Here is a 16,301-nt window from a genome sequence, read left to right on the forward strand (position 1 = left end):
CCCCCAAATGTCGTTTGTTAATCTGCTCATTGGAAAACGGCAGGATACATCTCAAGAAGCGAACCATGGTTGTGTCTGGATGATGGAATTGCAGGCTATTTTATTGTCCTTTTTTAAACTTATTTGTATTTTCTAAACGTTCTGTAAGAAATATGTATTACTTCCTTTTTTTAAGATTATATTTACATACTTGACACAGAGAGAGAGAGAAACCACAAGTAGGGGGAGCGGCAGAGGGAGAAGCAGGCTCCCCGTTGAGCAGGGAGCCCGATGTGGGGCTTAATCCCAGGACCCTGGGATCATGACCTGAGCAGAAGGCAGATGCTTAACCAACTAAGCCAACCAGGTGCCCTGTATTACTTTCTTAATAAGTGAAAACAAACTCCCATTGAGGACCTACAGGGTCTAGGGAACTAGGGATGAGTGGGTACAGGCAAAGACATGACCGTTGCCCTTAGTGTAAAGTCTATGGAAGGTGACAAGACAGGTAGACCCATGATGGGCATTGATGCTCCGTGTGGGCTGAGTATGGGACCCGTCCCCCTCAAGTCGCACCTGGCACTACAGGGATGCCATCAGTTTTGCCCCAACAATCTTTGTACCTCGTGGTCTTTCCCGATCTGGAAATAGGACAGTCAGATGATACATGACGTCAGATAAAGGGATCACTCCTTTCTTCTCTCCCAGCACCCTGGGGAGATGGGGACTGTTGAGACCCCTGCCTAAGGCACCTCTAGGAAGGGGCTTATGGTGAAGAGAGAGGTCACGATGCTTTCCGTAGCACCTCTGACAAATGACACACAACAACCCCGGTCGCAAAGCAGCATGTCGAGTGAAATGAAGAGTAATTTCCTGTTTCTCTATCTCTCCATAGCATTATTAGCATCATCATTATTTTGGCTGGAGCCATTGCCCTTATCATCGGTTTTGGTATTTCAGGTATGTGATTTCTCGCGTTACCGTGACCCATTCACCCCTCGCTGATACATCCTGACCACTCCATGGGGCCAAATGCAAAGAGTGCAGAAAATCTCAGAGTAGAGCCCTGGTCCTTCTACTTACTGTCTCTGCTCTGTTTGCATTAGTCATTTCACCCCCTGGGCCTCGGTTTCCTCAGTTACAGGGCGGGGAAATCATGTCCACACCAGCAGGTAGTTGAGAGAACCAAATGGGCTGTTCATCAGAGTGTTCTAGGTACCGGTCAGTGCTGCGGAGGCCACTCTGGGGTCCCAGGGCAAGGGCTGCGGCTGAGCCACTCTGCCAGCGGTTGATCCCCGTGCGGTGAAGCTTCCGGAGACGTGTTAGAGTATCAGGTCCTTGCGCACGGGGGTCGTAGGGAAGGAGCATACTGGTTGTGACCCGTGGAGGGAACAGGTGCCGCTGTGCGTGGGTGGTGATTTGCTGAGCGCAGCTGATGGTCAGTTGCAGTCTTATCTCTCCTCTTCTGCGTGGACCACGTCTTGGGAGCATCTATGACAGAGGCCACCTTAAGTAAGACATTGAGTGAGTTAGGCCAGTAGCTGTCTTCTCTGAGTCAAACGCGTTTGCTCCATTTCCCTTCAACTGCCCGACTCAGGCCAGCATTTCTATGTTAACTCAGTCTGCAGCCAAAGCTGTCACTTTATAACTTTAGTTTTTATAGTTCCAGCTGCCTCTCTCTGTCCCTCTCCTCTGGCGTGAGTGTGGCCGCCACCAAATCGTGGTCACAAAGCCGACGTGAAGAAAACACATGGTAGAAGTGTTTGCCTAGAAAAGGCATCAGCCCCCTTCCTCACTTTCTTTATCAAAAATAGGTTTTTTGGGGCACCTGACTGGCTCAGTCAGTATAGCACATGACTCTTGATCTCAGGGTGGTAAGTTTGAGCCCCATGTTGATGTAGAGATTACTTAAAAAATAAAACCTTTTAAAAAAAGGTATTTTGTCTTTCATCCATTTTTCTTTTTTTTTTTGATTGAAATATTCCTTTAATATTGAACTTTCTATTTAGCATCCACTAAAAAAATTATTTTCTCTTTTATTTCCCAAATTGACTTAATTTGAAATAGACTTATCTTCTTCTTTTTGATTTGTAGGAATTCTTTATGTATTTTGGATGCAGCTTGGTTATATGCATTGTAAAATCTCTCTTAGTGACATCTTTCAATGAGCAGAAGCTCTTAATTTTAATCTAGTCCATTTTATCCATCTTTTCCATTATACTGGAGCTTTTTATAACCTGTTTGGTTAAGTAGTGTTTGCCTATCCTATGAAGATTTTTATTCTAGGTTATCTTAGAGAAGCTTTCTTGTTTTACCTTTCACATTTATATCTATTAAGCATCCAGAATTAATTTTGGGTATGGTGCAAGATAGTGGTCAAGATTCACATGTCCCATGTGGTTCTCCAGTTGACCCAGTACCATTTGCTAAAGCCAATGCCCTTCCCCCACTTCTCACCAAGTGCCATTTTTGTCAGAAATCAAGTATCTAAACGTGTATGGCTCTGTTTCTGAATGTACTAGCCTGTTTCATTTTAATATTCCTTTATAATTCATTTTATTTTTTATGTCATCTCTTTACCTATTCCTAATCTTGGGCAGTGTGTGTGTATGTGTGTGTGTGTGTGTGTGTCTCATCTTAAAGCAGGTTAATGAGGTCAACAGTAGTTTTAAAAGAACCAGGTTTATGTTTGATTTTTATTTTCTCCAATTGCTTTCCAACTAATTTTGGCTTTTATCTTCATTAGCGCCCCTCTTTCTGCTTTGTTTTGCTGTCTTTTCTTTTTTCTAAAATCTTAAAACAAGCGTTTTGTAAAAGAGTTTGTCAAAGAAGGCAATAAATACTTTTAGTAGATAGCATCATTCAGTTTTCCAAAATGATTTACCAATTGACTCTTCACCAGAAGTGTATGAGAGAGCCCGTGCTCCATGTCCTCACCACGCTCGATATTATGGAATCTTGTGGCTTTAATTTCTATTTCCTGGTGACTGAGGAGAGTGAGTACACGTTCATATGAGAAACATAACGTTGAGAGACAGAGCCAGAACAAAATAGTACATTCTGTGTTATTCCATGTATATATAGTACAGAAACAGGCAAATGAATCTCTATTAGAAAGGCAGGGGAAGAGTGAGGGGGTTGCCATTAGGAGGGAGCACGGGGGGACTTCTGGGGGATAGTAAAGGTCTAGTTCTTGGTGTGGGTGGTAGTTATGTGGGATGAAATTGTGATGATTCTTCAAATTGCACACTTATGTACATTTTTATGTACGTATGTTATACTTTAATACACTCATATATATGCACACATATTACAAATATATATTATAAAATATGTGTCTATGTATTTTTGGAAATAAAATATTGATAAAGCAAATATTTTGGGCTAACTTTTAAAGATATCAGTGCCTACGTTTTGGTGCCTTCCTCACTAATGCTTAATTAACTCTTCCTTAGTTATAATTTACCCTGTTCTGGATCTTAAATACTGCCTTGAATTAAAACCCTAGCCTTTGTCCTTCACTCTAAATCTTAGTGACTAACCTTTCTGGGGCCTAGGGCTAAATGGCTTGGCATCAGAGCCCCTGTGGAGTTATCTCTGGCTTGTCAGGGGCTTTGACTACCCTAGCAAGAATGTTCACATTGTCCCAGCCTCCCTGTGAAAGTCAACACTTTGCCACTCACGCTTTTTCCTGTTGAATAACTATAGTGACCTCAGGTACTTAGCTCAGTTCCCTGAAGACGATGCTCAGTGCTTTTTGAATGGACAAGTGGAGGGATGCGAGAGAGGCAAATACATAGATAAAAGCTAGTCTATTCAGTTCGGCAATATTCCACCAATAATGTTAAAACCCTACTACAAATGAAGAGGTTTTCTGTATCCTTCCTATTTCATGGGGTAAAAGCTGGTCATTTTGGATAAAATGGGCTATTTATTAATTTAACATTTTTAGTTGCATTTTTCTCAATTGCTTTTATTAAAAAGACCATAACCCTTACCTGAGAGCATTGTAGTATCACACTTTAGATAAATTCAACAAAATGGTAGCTGGCTTAATACACCAGAAAGTGAAATTAAGGAAATGCCATTACGTAGGCGATGATGATGATATCTTTGAATCCTTCCTATGTGTACCTCACTGTACTAAGTAACTCTGCATACATTATCTGATTTACTCTTCACAACAAATAGGAGATCAGCATTATTACTACATCCTGATAAGCACTCACCCAAAGTTGCACACAGCTAGCAGGTGGGACAGTAGTTCCAAGCTCTGGGTAATTTGCTTCCAGAACCCACACTCCTCCCCACCACCCTGTGCTGATAACAACATTCATACAGAGCTGTGGCCCAAAAGGGTGTTTTCTGATTTGCCTTCTAAGCATTATTCCTAAAACCACAGCTTTCAAAGACGAAGAGATATTCCTAAATACAGAAAAAAATTCAATTTCTTCAAAACTCTCCTCAGGCCATATATGCCACCTCCTCATAGCCATCCTACTCTTTATAAGTACAAAATATGGACCCCATAAAACATAAAATGCATTTGAGGTGGACTGTTTGGAAGAAAAGTTGAAAGGCTCGCATTAACCCCTGCTTATAGGACAACATTTGTAGATGACCCTTCGAGAAGGGGGGAGATATGTGGAAAGGCCCCTGACCCTACTTAGCCCAGTCTTTGTGCTATCACTCACTCACCGCATGACCTCAAACGGCTCTGTGTAAGGGAAGAGTTCAGGAATCAGAGACGTTCTAATCTCAGGACTGACACTAACTGTATGTTCTTTGGGACATAACTTGACTTTCCAGAAATAGTTTCCTCGCTGGTAAAATAGCCACTGTGGGAATTAAATGAGAAAAGTGTTTGTGAAGTACCTGGCACATGAGTGTAGAAAATGGCTGCCATCGTTATTTATATTGCTAGCATCCGTGCCATTAATAATAATTTGCGATTATTAACACATTTATATAGCACTTCCTACAACTTGCGCAATTTCCTGGCCACACCAGGGCTGACTTCCTTTGAGGTCAGAGAGGCCTGGGCAGGAGGCCACAGGACACCACCTCATAACAGGTACTGTATCTCTAGACGCTGGAGACGCCAACGATGAATGTGCTCACGGCACCAAAACAGGAGACTGAACAAATTGTTTGGAAAGTATTTGAGAGAGAGATTTTTTTTTTTAATTGTACTCATCTGAGAAACAGCTGTTGGCCTTCCTTACTTTTGTTTTATGGTTTTCAGTTGTTTTTATTTTTACATAAGGTGGGGATACCAATCTCTATGTATCTCAGTCTGGCCCTGGTCAACAGCAAAACGTTCTAGAAAGAAGACAGGCTGAGTTCCAGACAAGATTGTGTTTGATACTGGCTCCGCTGCTTGCTAGATACAGGGCTGTAGGCAGCCATTTACTCCCATGGAGCCTCTTTATCCTCATTTATAAAATGGGTATAATGATAATTCTTACCTCTCATGGTTCTTACCAGGCTTAAAACGAGTCACTCCAACTGAAGCAGTTACTAAAGTGTTCCCTTCCTCCTGGTGCTCTGATCTGCAATCCTTCCAAGGGATTCTGGTTCATAATGGTTATCAATACCATTAAGATTTAACATGTGGCAAGTCAGGTACTGCGTTAAGCTCTTTACCTGCATTGTATCATTTAGTCCTTTCAGGAACCGACTGAGGGAGCCTCTACTATCATTAACATCTTCATTTTACAGACGACAAAAAAATGACGAAATAAAGCAGTTAAAAAACATGCCCAAGGTCCCATATGCAGGAAGTGGCACAGCTGAAACTTGAACCCAGATAGCCTGGTACCTGTTCTCAAACACCAGCTCCTTCCCACATTGTTCCTTCCTCGAGTCTGGCCCAGCATCCTTCCTAATTTCTTCTCACGGAAGCAACTGTTACCCCCAGGCCTGCTCTCTTCCCGGGCAAGAGTGGCACTCACAGTGGTGCCAGATTAAGCTTCTGTGTTACCATCGTTAAGCCTTGTGCTACGGTGTCCATCTAGACGGCTGGGTTCCAGCAGATGCTGACTGGCCCCTCCAGTATGCTCTGTAGGCTGCTAGAATGTACAGAACTTGGCTTACGGAACTTCTGTCTCATAGAAGAAAGTTCATTTACCAGGTTTTATCCAGTGCTACTGGGACATCCCAGATTCATAATCTCTTGAAGAATTCTCGCCTTGTGTTACTTGTAACCTCCCTTTCCAAGAGATTTCCGCTCCTACAGCACAAGGCAATTGAATAGCTCTCAGCCTGTGTGAAAACAGAACACTCTGGATTTTGGCTTGCTCCTCTTTCCCCATGCAAACCAGAGCAGTCATAGTAATTAGCCCTCAAGGGCTAGAGAATACATTTTCAGTAAGTAGCTGGGTCTTCTGACTTTAAAGTTCACATCCGTGCCTGTTTCAATTAACAGAATCTTCTGTCAAGAGATAACTGCCTTGAACCCACCTCCTAGAGCCCCCCCCCTTTTTTTTAAAGATTTTATGTATTGACAGAAAGAGGGAGCAGGAGAGCACAAGCAGGGGGAGCAGCAGAGGGAGAGTGAGAAGCAGGCTCTCTACCGATCAGGGAGCCCAATGCAGGGCTCCATCCCAGGACTCTGGGATCATGACCTGAGCCAAAGACAAGACGCTTAACCAACTGAGCCACCCGGGCACCCCTCCTACAGCCCTTTTACCCTTTGGTTCACTGAATCACACAAAAGCCACTGGTGGTTAAGAGGCCTGGAGAATCCTACCAGGCTAGATTGTGTTTCCTAGAACATAGCTCTTTGAGCCAATGTTTGTTTGTGAGTTTGAATACAGATTTCTTTTTTTTTTTTTGAGAAGCAATTTTATATGCTGTTGCTTGCTAATTACATTTCATTTAATCACTTTTGATCATCATTTATTCACCTAACAAGCATTTACTGATTGCTTTCTGGGTGCACAGCAATGGCGAGGTCCTCCTGGTTTTTTCAGTTCTCACTGGCTTTTATTCCTCCTTTTGATTTGATAAGGGAGGGGAGGATTTAATCGACATTATACTCCTTCCATCTGCCACATCTTTAATGCAACCTTAAATGCGCTAGAGCCTGCAGCAGATCCCTGGGGCACTCCACACTTGCCTACTTTCAATCATTCAGTTCTCTAAGAGATCTTTCAGCAAATTCTCTACCTTTGGCTCAGGGCCAACACATTAAAATTAATTCAGTAGCAAAATTACCAAACTAAGATATGTCATTACTATTTCATTCTCCCCATAAACTGTGTTAATCATGTATTTTTTCTGAAAAGTAATTTTTCAATTCAACTTTAATGGCACTTTATAAACTACAATCAAATTTATTCTTGCTCTAACACCGTTACATTTGCTCCATGATTTTATTGAGAATTTCTGTATTTTCATTGCCTTCTTTTTCACTGGCTCACATTTCCCCCAAATTTAGGTGTGATAATCCTGCCAAATGTTCCTTACTCCTACAATCATTTTGGATAGAACCATTATTTCAAACAGTGCCCTGATTTCTACTGATTTCCATTCATTCATTCATTCACTCAACAAATACTATTTTTCTTTGTAGAAATGTAGCACTCGGCACTCGTCTTTCTTTGCTCAGGCCGCCATAACATATCATAGACTGAGTGCCTTAAAACACAGAGATTTATTTTCTCACAGTTCTGGAGGCCGGAAAGTCTTCCCCAGGCTTCAGGTGGCCCCATCGCTAAGCCTACCTTCAGTGGCCCTTTGTCTGGCCTGTTGAACAGAGGCAGTGGCCCCCATCCTTTAAAACTAAGGAGGTTTCAAGGAGCTCTGATGATCTCTGAATCACCTTTAGGGTTATTTTTCCCTTTCTGGAAGAAAGCTCTGAAAGCTCTATTGTCCTGTCTTGCAAGATCTAAGAAATCTGACAGCCTTCCTTCATTTTGTCTCATTGTTTCTATCCCCTTTAGTTTTTCTTTCCCCTGCTGGTGGTGTTGCTGCTGGAATAACCCCCATCTCTATTCCTGGCTCCTGCTGAGGTGGCTGCTTAAGGCCAGGAGTAGCACCTATGATCTCCTTATCAAATGGCTGTACAACCGCGCCCTGAGTGTTCTCTTCAGAACAGATTTCTCATTTTTGGCAATATGGATAGGCTGAGAATTTCCCAAATCTTCAAGTTATGGCTCTTTTGTTTTTCTTTTGAGATTTATTTATTTGGTTACTTATTTAGAGAGAGAGAGAGCACGCACGTGCTCGTGCAAGGGGTGGGGGGTGGGGAGAAGAAAAGGGAGAGGGAGAGAAATCCTCAAGCAGACTCCCCTCTGAGCCCAGAGCCTGACACAGGGCTCGATCCCAGGACCTGAGGCAAAACCAAGAGTTAGCTGCTTAACTGACTGATACACCCAGCCATCTGTGGTTCTTTTTTACTTAACAATTCCTTCTTCAAGTCATCTCTCTCCTTTCCCACACTTTACTCTAAGCAGTCAGGGTAACCAAGATACTCCTTGCAACCTTTGCTAGACATCTCCTCAACTAACTATCCAATTCCATCCCTTGTAAATTCAACCTTCCACAAAATACTAGAACATAGTTCAGTCAAATTCTTTGCCACTTTATAACAGAGTGGCCTTTGCTCCAGTCCAATAACATGGACTCATTTCCACCTGAGACCTCACCAGAATCACCCTTAACATCCCTATCTCTAGAATGCACCTTAAAAGTTTTCCAGCCCCTACCCGTTACCCAGTTCCAAAAATTCTTCCATATGCTTAGGTATCTATTACACCAGCACCCCACTTCTCAGTACCAAAATTTGTGTTATTTGGGGTTATCCAGAGAAACAGAACCAATAGGATTTTGAGCGTGGGCACGCACACGTGTGTGTGTTTGTGTGTGTGATGAGAGAGAGACAGAGAGAGATTTAGAAAGAATTGGCTCACATGATTATGAAGGCTGAGAATCCCAAGAGCTGCTATCAGCAAGCTGGAGACCCAGATGGTTTAGTTTCAATCTGAGCCCAAAGGCTTGAGAACCAGGAAAGCCAAGGGTGTAGTTCCAGTCCCAAAACTGGCAGGCTCAAGATCCAAGAAGACAGTGTTTCAGTTCGAGTCCAAAGGCAGGAAAAGACTAACGCCCCAGCTGAAAGCAGTCAGGCAGTAGGAGCTCCCTCTTACTCAGGCTTTTTGTTCTATTCAAGTCTTCCACTGATTGGATGAGCCCCCCCCCCATATTAGGGAGGGGGATCTGCCTTACTCAGTCTACTGATTCAAATGTTAATCTTAACCAGAAACATCCTCACAGATACCTTGGAATGTTTGACCAAATGTCTGGGCATCCCATGGCATATACAATTAATCATCGTAGCATTATAGGATTTAAAAAAATCATTAAGGCAGTTTCTGTCCTTGAAAAGCTTACAGATTTGTGCCAGGGCCAAAAGGTAGAGGGAGACAGCTGCTATAATAAAGGCAAGGGAGAGTGTTATGGGAGAGTAGAGAATCTATTAATTTTGTCTTGGCAGATCAAAAGAGGGTTTCGTGGAAGGGCTGCCATCTGAAGAGCCTTGAATATAAGTAGAATTTGGATAACTGGTGATAAAGGAGAGGAGGGAACTATAAATTGTAGGTGCAAGATGGGCAGGGGTGTGAAGATGCATAGTATAATTGTATAGCCAGTACTAGCCTGGAATGTCTTGGATATTAGTCTGTCAAGTAAAAATAATTGAAAAGCAAATTAAATCTTTAAAGCATGTTCAAGAAAATGCCAAGGCAGGTGATGGGGTGTATTGCATTCACATTACACAGCAAACATCATACTATCCTCTTTCATAATTTCTCTCCCAAATCTCCCACATGAATGGCCACCACGCATGGCAGCGGCTCCAAAGTTTCTCCTCTCCCACACTCTAAAGCCTCCAAAACATCCTCTGCCTCTCTTTTTAACCTGTATTTCTTCTCCCATCAGTATCTCTCTGTTCTTTCTAATGTAAATCCATCTGGCTTAGCTTCTCCAGCTCTGTCCCTTATCCATTACCTTCATCTATTTTTCCAAAGCCCTAGGAGCCAATTAGTTCAAATCCCTAAGGGGCTAGAAGAGGTGAAACACCAAGGATATCCTTATGTTCATAATGTTTATCTCTGAAATCTGAAAAATAGCTTGTACACTTTGCTTATGTATCTTTCCAGTGAAAGCAGGAAATCAATAAATCACTTGATATATATAAAAAGTAGAGACTATGAAAACGTGGTAGGAAATGAGGCTGGAAAGGTAGCAATAAGAGCTAATGTCTATGGGGCATTCACCATGTGCCATGCAGTATTTGCCCCATGTAGCATTTAGTTTTGAAGGCCATGCTAGTTCGTCTGAACTTTACTCCACAGCCCTTGGGAACCATGGAGGATTACGGAAGATTAGTGGTTATAAAACTGACATGTCCAGATTGTATTTTAAGGTCTACCTGTAAGATGAATGCAATTTTACAAAATAGATTTGATGGAGGCAAAGATCAGAGGCGGGGATAGCAATAAGGAAGCTAAGAAGTATAGCTGAGAAATGCTCAGGACCCATCAGTTTGGACTTTTTAGGTTGTAACAAAGAGAGGTTTGTGCAGACTGTTTTAATATAAAATGTTTAAAGGATACTCAGAGATTGGGACAAGAACTAGACTTGAAAACCCTCAGGATCTAAGAAAGCTCTAGGGATTGAGGACTCTCTTCATCTTTCTCCCTCATGTTCTCTCCGCCACACTTCTAACTGCTCTACTCTCCTCTTGGGCTCAAATACCCCTCCTCTCCTTCACTTCACATCCAATCACAGAAGGAGCCTCTCAAGAAGATTCCGTTAATTAAATCACCCCTACAGGCATCCTCAGCCAGCAGCCTCCAGTGAGGGAAGAACAGTTGGCCAATCCTTTACAGACTGCCCAGGCCATCCACTGGGCAAGTGAGGGAGAGGCCGTGGACACAGCTGGCATCATAATTAATATTTCTTCTGGTGGTATGGTTGGAGAGGAGGGGGTGATTTCTATCTTAAGCCAAAAATCAATTTAATTAAGTACCATTCTTCATTATACTGTCGCTTGTACTATAACCTTGACTGAGGCACTTACCTCCTCTTTGCCTTGGCTTCTTCATCATTCAAATGGAGATACAAGTAACAGCACTTTAGAATTTAGCATTCTTCAGAATTGCTAGCCACACTTAGTTAACATGAGGTTTCACTTCTGTCCCACTTCTGGTTAACTAAGAATAACAATACCTTATATGTGTAATTACAGTTTGCAAATCAAGTTCACAACCATTTGATTTGATCCTCACAAGAACCCTTTAAGGTAGGTAAGATAGATAATATTACCTTCATTTTTCTGAGACCCAGAGAGGTTACATGACTTATTCAAGGTCACACAGCTATCAAGTGACAAAGCCAGGACTTGAATTCTCATCTTCAAACTCTGAGTTCAATATGTTCCCCTCTTGGTGCCTGTCAAGGGTTGGGTTGCTTGTTCTCAAGGAGCAGATCTGCTATAGACTCAAGACCACTGTCTTCCTGTTCTTTCTATTCTTATGTCTCCTTTTTTTTTTATGCCTCTCCTGTTCTTCTATATTTCTAATTTATTACAGAAGTCTCTGTTTGGCCTTTAGTAATGAAGGGTTTGGTTGGAGACATTCCAAAACTTCCCTGGGCAATGACCCTTGCTTCCTGAATTGCAGGGAGACACTCCATTACAGTCACTACTCTGACCTCAGCTGGAAACATCGGGGAGGATGGAATCCTGAGCTGCACTTTTGAACCTGACATCAAACTTTCTGATATCGTGATACAGTGGCTGAAGGAAGGTGTTATGGGCCTGGTACATGAGTTCAAAGAAGGCAAAGACGACCTGTCAGACCAAAATGAAATGTTCAGAGGCCGGACAGCAGTATTTGCTGATCAGGTGATAGGTGGTAATGCGTCTCTGAGGCTGAAAAACGTGCAACTCACAGATGCTGGCACCTACAAATGTTACATCATCACCTCCAAAGGCAAGGGGAATGCTAACCTTGAGTATAAAACTGGAGGTGAGTTACTTTTAGAAAGGGGAAAAGAGAGCACCCAAAGGTATTTTGGGGCTAAAGACCATGGGTTGCTGCTGAAATATGTTATGCTCATGAGTGACCAATAAGACAAAGGCCGTCCTTGCCGCACCAACTCCAAAAATACCCCCCCCCCATAAGATTTGGTCTTAAAATCTTCTGTTCTAGACTCTAGTCTTCTCTGGATTTTCAAGTGTATTCCCTGAAATATTTTGCCAAAATAAATGTGGTCCCTTTTATGATAGCCTTTGCTGTTGCTAGTAAGAGAAACCTATGATCCGGCCTGAGACTTTTCTGTGCTAAGTAGGCCCTAGCCCAAGTCTGAAATCAGCACCTCCAGGGACTCATGGGAGTGGAACCCATTTTAAGAGAAGTTCAAAGGGAACTAACCAAGAACAATCTTGTTCTATAAACTCACTAATCCTCCCCCAGTGAAATCCACCCTTCTTTATCAACTCAGCTTGGTGAATTTATGTATAAGAAACTCAGACGGGTACTGTGAGGAGTAAAAAGATAATTAAGAAAACTAGATGACTGTCGCTGCTCTTGCAGAGCTCACAGTACATAGTTTATAGATTTGAGGGCTGGGGCAGAGATAAGAAAAATAGGTAAATACCTATAATAATTGGTAAAGTCTATCAAATGCATTAAGAGAAATATAGAGTGATTTGGGGATGCAGAGGGAGAGAGAGAGATCACATCCAAATGCATAGGGAGGGAAGGGATAGGAAAGCCCCTATGGAAAAGTGAGCATTTGAAAAAGGCCTTTCAAAATGGGCAGAAAGTATCCTGAGGCCTCCTGGCCTACACTAGTCTGCGCAGACCTTCCTTGGACTTTAAAACATGTGTTTCTACAGGTGTAAAGCACAGATCTAGAGCCAGACCTGGGCAAGTACGGGGCCTGGGCAAGGCAAACTCACTGAGCCTTAGTTTCTTCATCTTAAAATGGGGATTAATAGGGTCATGTCAAAGGCAAGGGCTTTCCTTTCACCGCTCACTCAGTCCCAGCATAGTCCCAGGCAAAGGAAAGTGCTAAATAAATTAATAACTTGGATCTTGCCACTTGGCATAATAAGCATTTTATAGTCAAAAGTCCAGGCCTTAACATATTTCAGCAAATGTCTCACTGCCTGGATATTAGAGGAAGCTAGTCTTAATTCCAAAGTTCATTTACGTCCCCAGTAAGGAAGATTATCTTTGAAGAAAACAAATGACTGTCTCTACCCTTGGATACCAGGGCTGAAGAGTTTCCACCTAAGCAAAATCCAAACCCCCGTGATGACAAGGCCTATGTATGGAATTTTTGTGGGTGACGGGTGAATGCTTTTGTTTTTTCCTTGTCCCTCCCTCCCCCCTCCCTAACTTTATCCTCCAGGCAGAAAAATACACAAAATCCAAGAGGCTTCACAGGTGCCTGAGAAAATGCCCGATTTCCTTAAGGAACAAACATTTTGTGATCAACTTTATCCCTTATCTTTAAGGGATGAACTGGAACTCCTCTTAGTTGGAGAAATTTATCTGTTATAACAATTATACCTAGAACTTAGGTCCTTGGAGTTTGTGATTTTGACCAAAGGGTTGTACAAATCATTATTTGCATCTGCAGTACAATGGGCCAGACACAGACGGCCCGCTGGGGAAGTACTGAGTCACTTCAGTGGTGGAAATGACTGTGTTTTTAAGACTAGTACTTCAAAGGCTATATTGTTTTACCTGTATGACCTTGACATCTGCCCCTTTTGACTTTCAACCCTGCAGCCTTCAGCATTCCAGAGGTGAATGTGGACTATAATGCCAGCTCAGAGAGCTTACGTTGTGAGGCTCCCCGATGGTTCCCACAGCCTACAGTGGTCTGGGCATCCCAAGTTGACCAGGGAGCCAACTTCTCAGAAGTCTCCAATACCAGCTTTGAGCTGAACTCTGAGAACGTGACCATGAAGGTTGTGTCCGTACTCTACAATGTCACGATCAACAACACATACTCCTGTATGATTGAGAATAACATTGCCAAAGCCACAGGGGATATCAAAGTGACAGGTGGGTTTCTCCAAGCTTTTTGCATGGGTTTATTGGGCAAGAATCAAACACAAATTAAAATCTAATTGGTTTAACAGATACATTATGTATCAGGGCATAGGAAACTAGAGAGTCCTCTTCATGGAGAACTTGACCACAATTATAGTTGGGATTGCTTTACATAAGAAGACTAACACAAAACAATATTTATGGAATATAGGTCAAAAATCACAATGAGGCTTCCTCTTGTATGCCTTCTCGTTAACTAGAGGTGGTTGCCTGGAGAGCAGCATTTAGGATTCTGTGGCCCTGTCTAACTCAATAGGACTGCTTTGGTGAAGCAATGGGGAAAATGGCAATCATTTGACGTCCTTGATCTACATCCCAAGCCCCCCAAACAAAACTGATCTGGTTCTAGCCCGCCTTTGAGAAGACTTTCAATCTGAAGACTGAAAGTGTTAGGGTCCAACTCCAACTTAGTCTTATTCAGCCCATTTAGGACTGGTTCATGATCCCACTAATATTGGCCCAAGATTAATCAGAAAGCTCTAGATTGAACTGGCCTCCCAGGCTAAAAAGACTAGGACTCAGAGAGGCCCAGCACCCTAGTTTCCCTACTTTAGTGCAAAAAAAATCTAGGGTTGAGCTAGTGTCAAGAAAACGTACAGACCAGATTATGACTTTTAAGATCATCCCTACTGCAGCTGAATTAAATTCAATCTATAGTGGAAAGAGCATGTCAGGAGAACTGCTGTCTTATACCAAGCCCAGAACCAGGTGGAATACCTTGTACATTTAAGTGCTCTATAAATGTTTGCTGAATTTAACTGAATAAATCATATTTTTGTCAGCTTACTTTTTAAATTTAAAAGTATATATATGAAAAGGCAACCTATGAAATGGGAGAAAGTATTTGCAAATCATATATCTGATATTCAGAATACATAAAGAATTCCCACAACTCAACAACAACAAAAATCAAATAACCCAGTTAAAAAATGGACAAAGGCCTTGAACAGACATTTCTCCAAGAAGATAAACAATTGGCCAACAAATATATGAAAAGATGCTCGATATCACTAATCATCAGAGAAATGCAAATCAAAATCACAGTATCACCTCACAAGCATTAGGATAGCTAGTATTTAAAAAAAAAAAAAACCGGAAAATAACAAGTATTGGTGAGGATGTGAAGAAATTGGAACACTTGCACATTCTGATGAGATTATAAAATGGTGCAACTGCTATGGAAAGCAGTATGGAGATTCCTCAAAGAATTAAAAATAGAACTACCGTATGATCTAACAATACCATTTCTGTGTATATATCCCAAAGAATTGAAAGCAGGTTCTCAAAGAGATATTTGTACACCCATGTTCATAGCAGCATGATTCACAATAGACAAGAGATGGAAGCAACCCAAAATGTCCATAGCAGATGAATGAATAAACTAAATGTGGTATATTGGGCTGCGTGGGTGGCTCAATAGGTTGTGTCCGGCTCTCCATTTCGGCTCAGGTCATGATCTCAGGTTTGTGAGATGGAGCCCCATGTTGGGCTCCATACTGGGTGTGGAGCCTGCTTAAGATTCTCTCTCTCCCTCCCCCTCTGTCTCTCCCCACCTCCCCCTCAGGCACACTCTCTCTTTCTCTAAAAAAAAAAAAAGTGGCATATACATACAATGGAATATTATTCACCCTTAAAAGGGAAGGAAATTCTTTCACATGCTACAACATGAATAAATTTTCAGTATTATCGTGCTAAGTGAAATAAGCCAGTCATAGACAAATATTCTATGATTCTACTTATATGAGATATCTAAAGTAATAGTCAAATTCATAGGAAACAGAAAGTAGAATGGAGATTACCAGCACCTTGTGGGGGAGGGAAAAGCAAAGGGGGGGGGTGTTTAATGGGTATAGAGTTTCAGATTTGCAAATGAAAAAGATTTGTTTTCAACAGAAAACAGAAAAAATCTGTTTCGTAATAATGTGAATACACTTAAAACTACTGAACTGTACACTTAAAAATGGTAAAGATGGTAAATTTTATGTTTTTTACCACAATAAAAAAAAGTATCTAACAAAAAAATCATACATATGAGAAAAAGAGAGCTCTTCCACCATCCTGAGGAACAAATTGGTGACTGTGAATAGAATGCTCTTAGTTGACTGTAACAGAAAACCAACTCAAATAAGCCTGAGCTAAATGGAGAATTTAATAAAAGAGCCTCAGGATATCTCATGGAACCAAGAAGAG

At 41.8% G+C, this 16,301-nt stretch overlaps 1 protein-coding gene across 2 annotated transcripts in view; it reads left to right on the forward strand.

The window, feature by feature from the left end:
* VTCN1 (V-set domain containing T cell activation inhibitor 1) overlaps window positions 1-16,301 on the forward strand; it is a 54,411-nt gene that overhangs the window by 31,079 nt on the left and 7,031 nt on the right. For both annotated transcript variants that reach the window (XM_057310339.1, XM_026483653.4), the window contains exons 2-4: window positions 875-939; window positions 11,664-12,011; window positions 13,785-14,063. In XM_057310339.1, coding sequence (XP_057166322.1) covers window positions 875-939; window positions 11,664-12,011; window positions 13,785-14,063 — 692 coding nt within the window. The remainder of the gene's footprint in view (window positions 1-874; window positions 940-11,663; window positions 12,012-13,784; window positions 14,064-16,301) is intronic.

This window comes from Ursus arctos, unplaced genomic scaffold (genome assembly GCF_023065955.2).
Source record: "Ursus arctos isolate Adak ecotype North America unplaced genomic scaffold, UrsArc2.0 scaffold_12, whole genome shotgun sequence".
In the NCBI taxonomy this organism is placed as follows: domain Eukaryota; kingdom Metazoa; phylum Chordata; class Mammalia; order Carnivora; family Ursidae; genus Ursus; species Ursus arctos.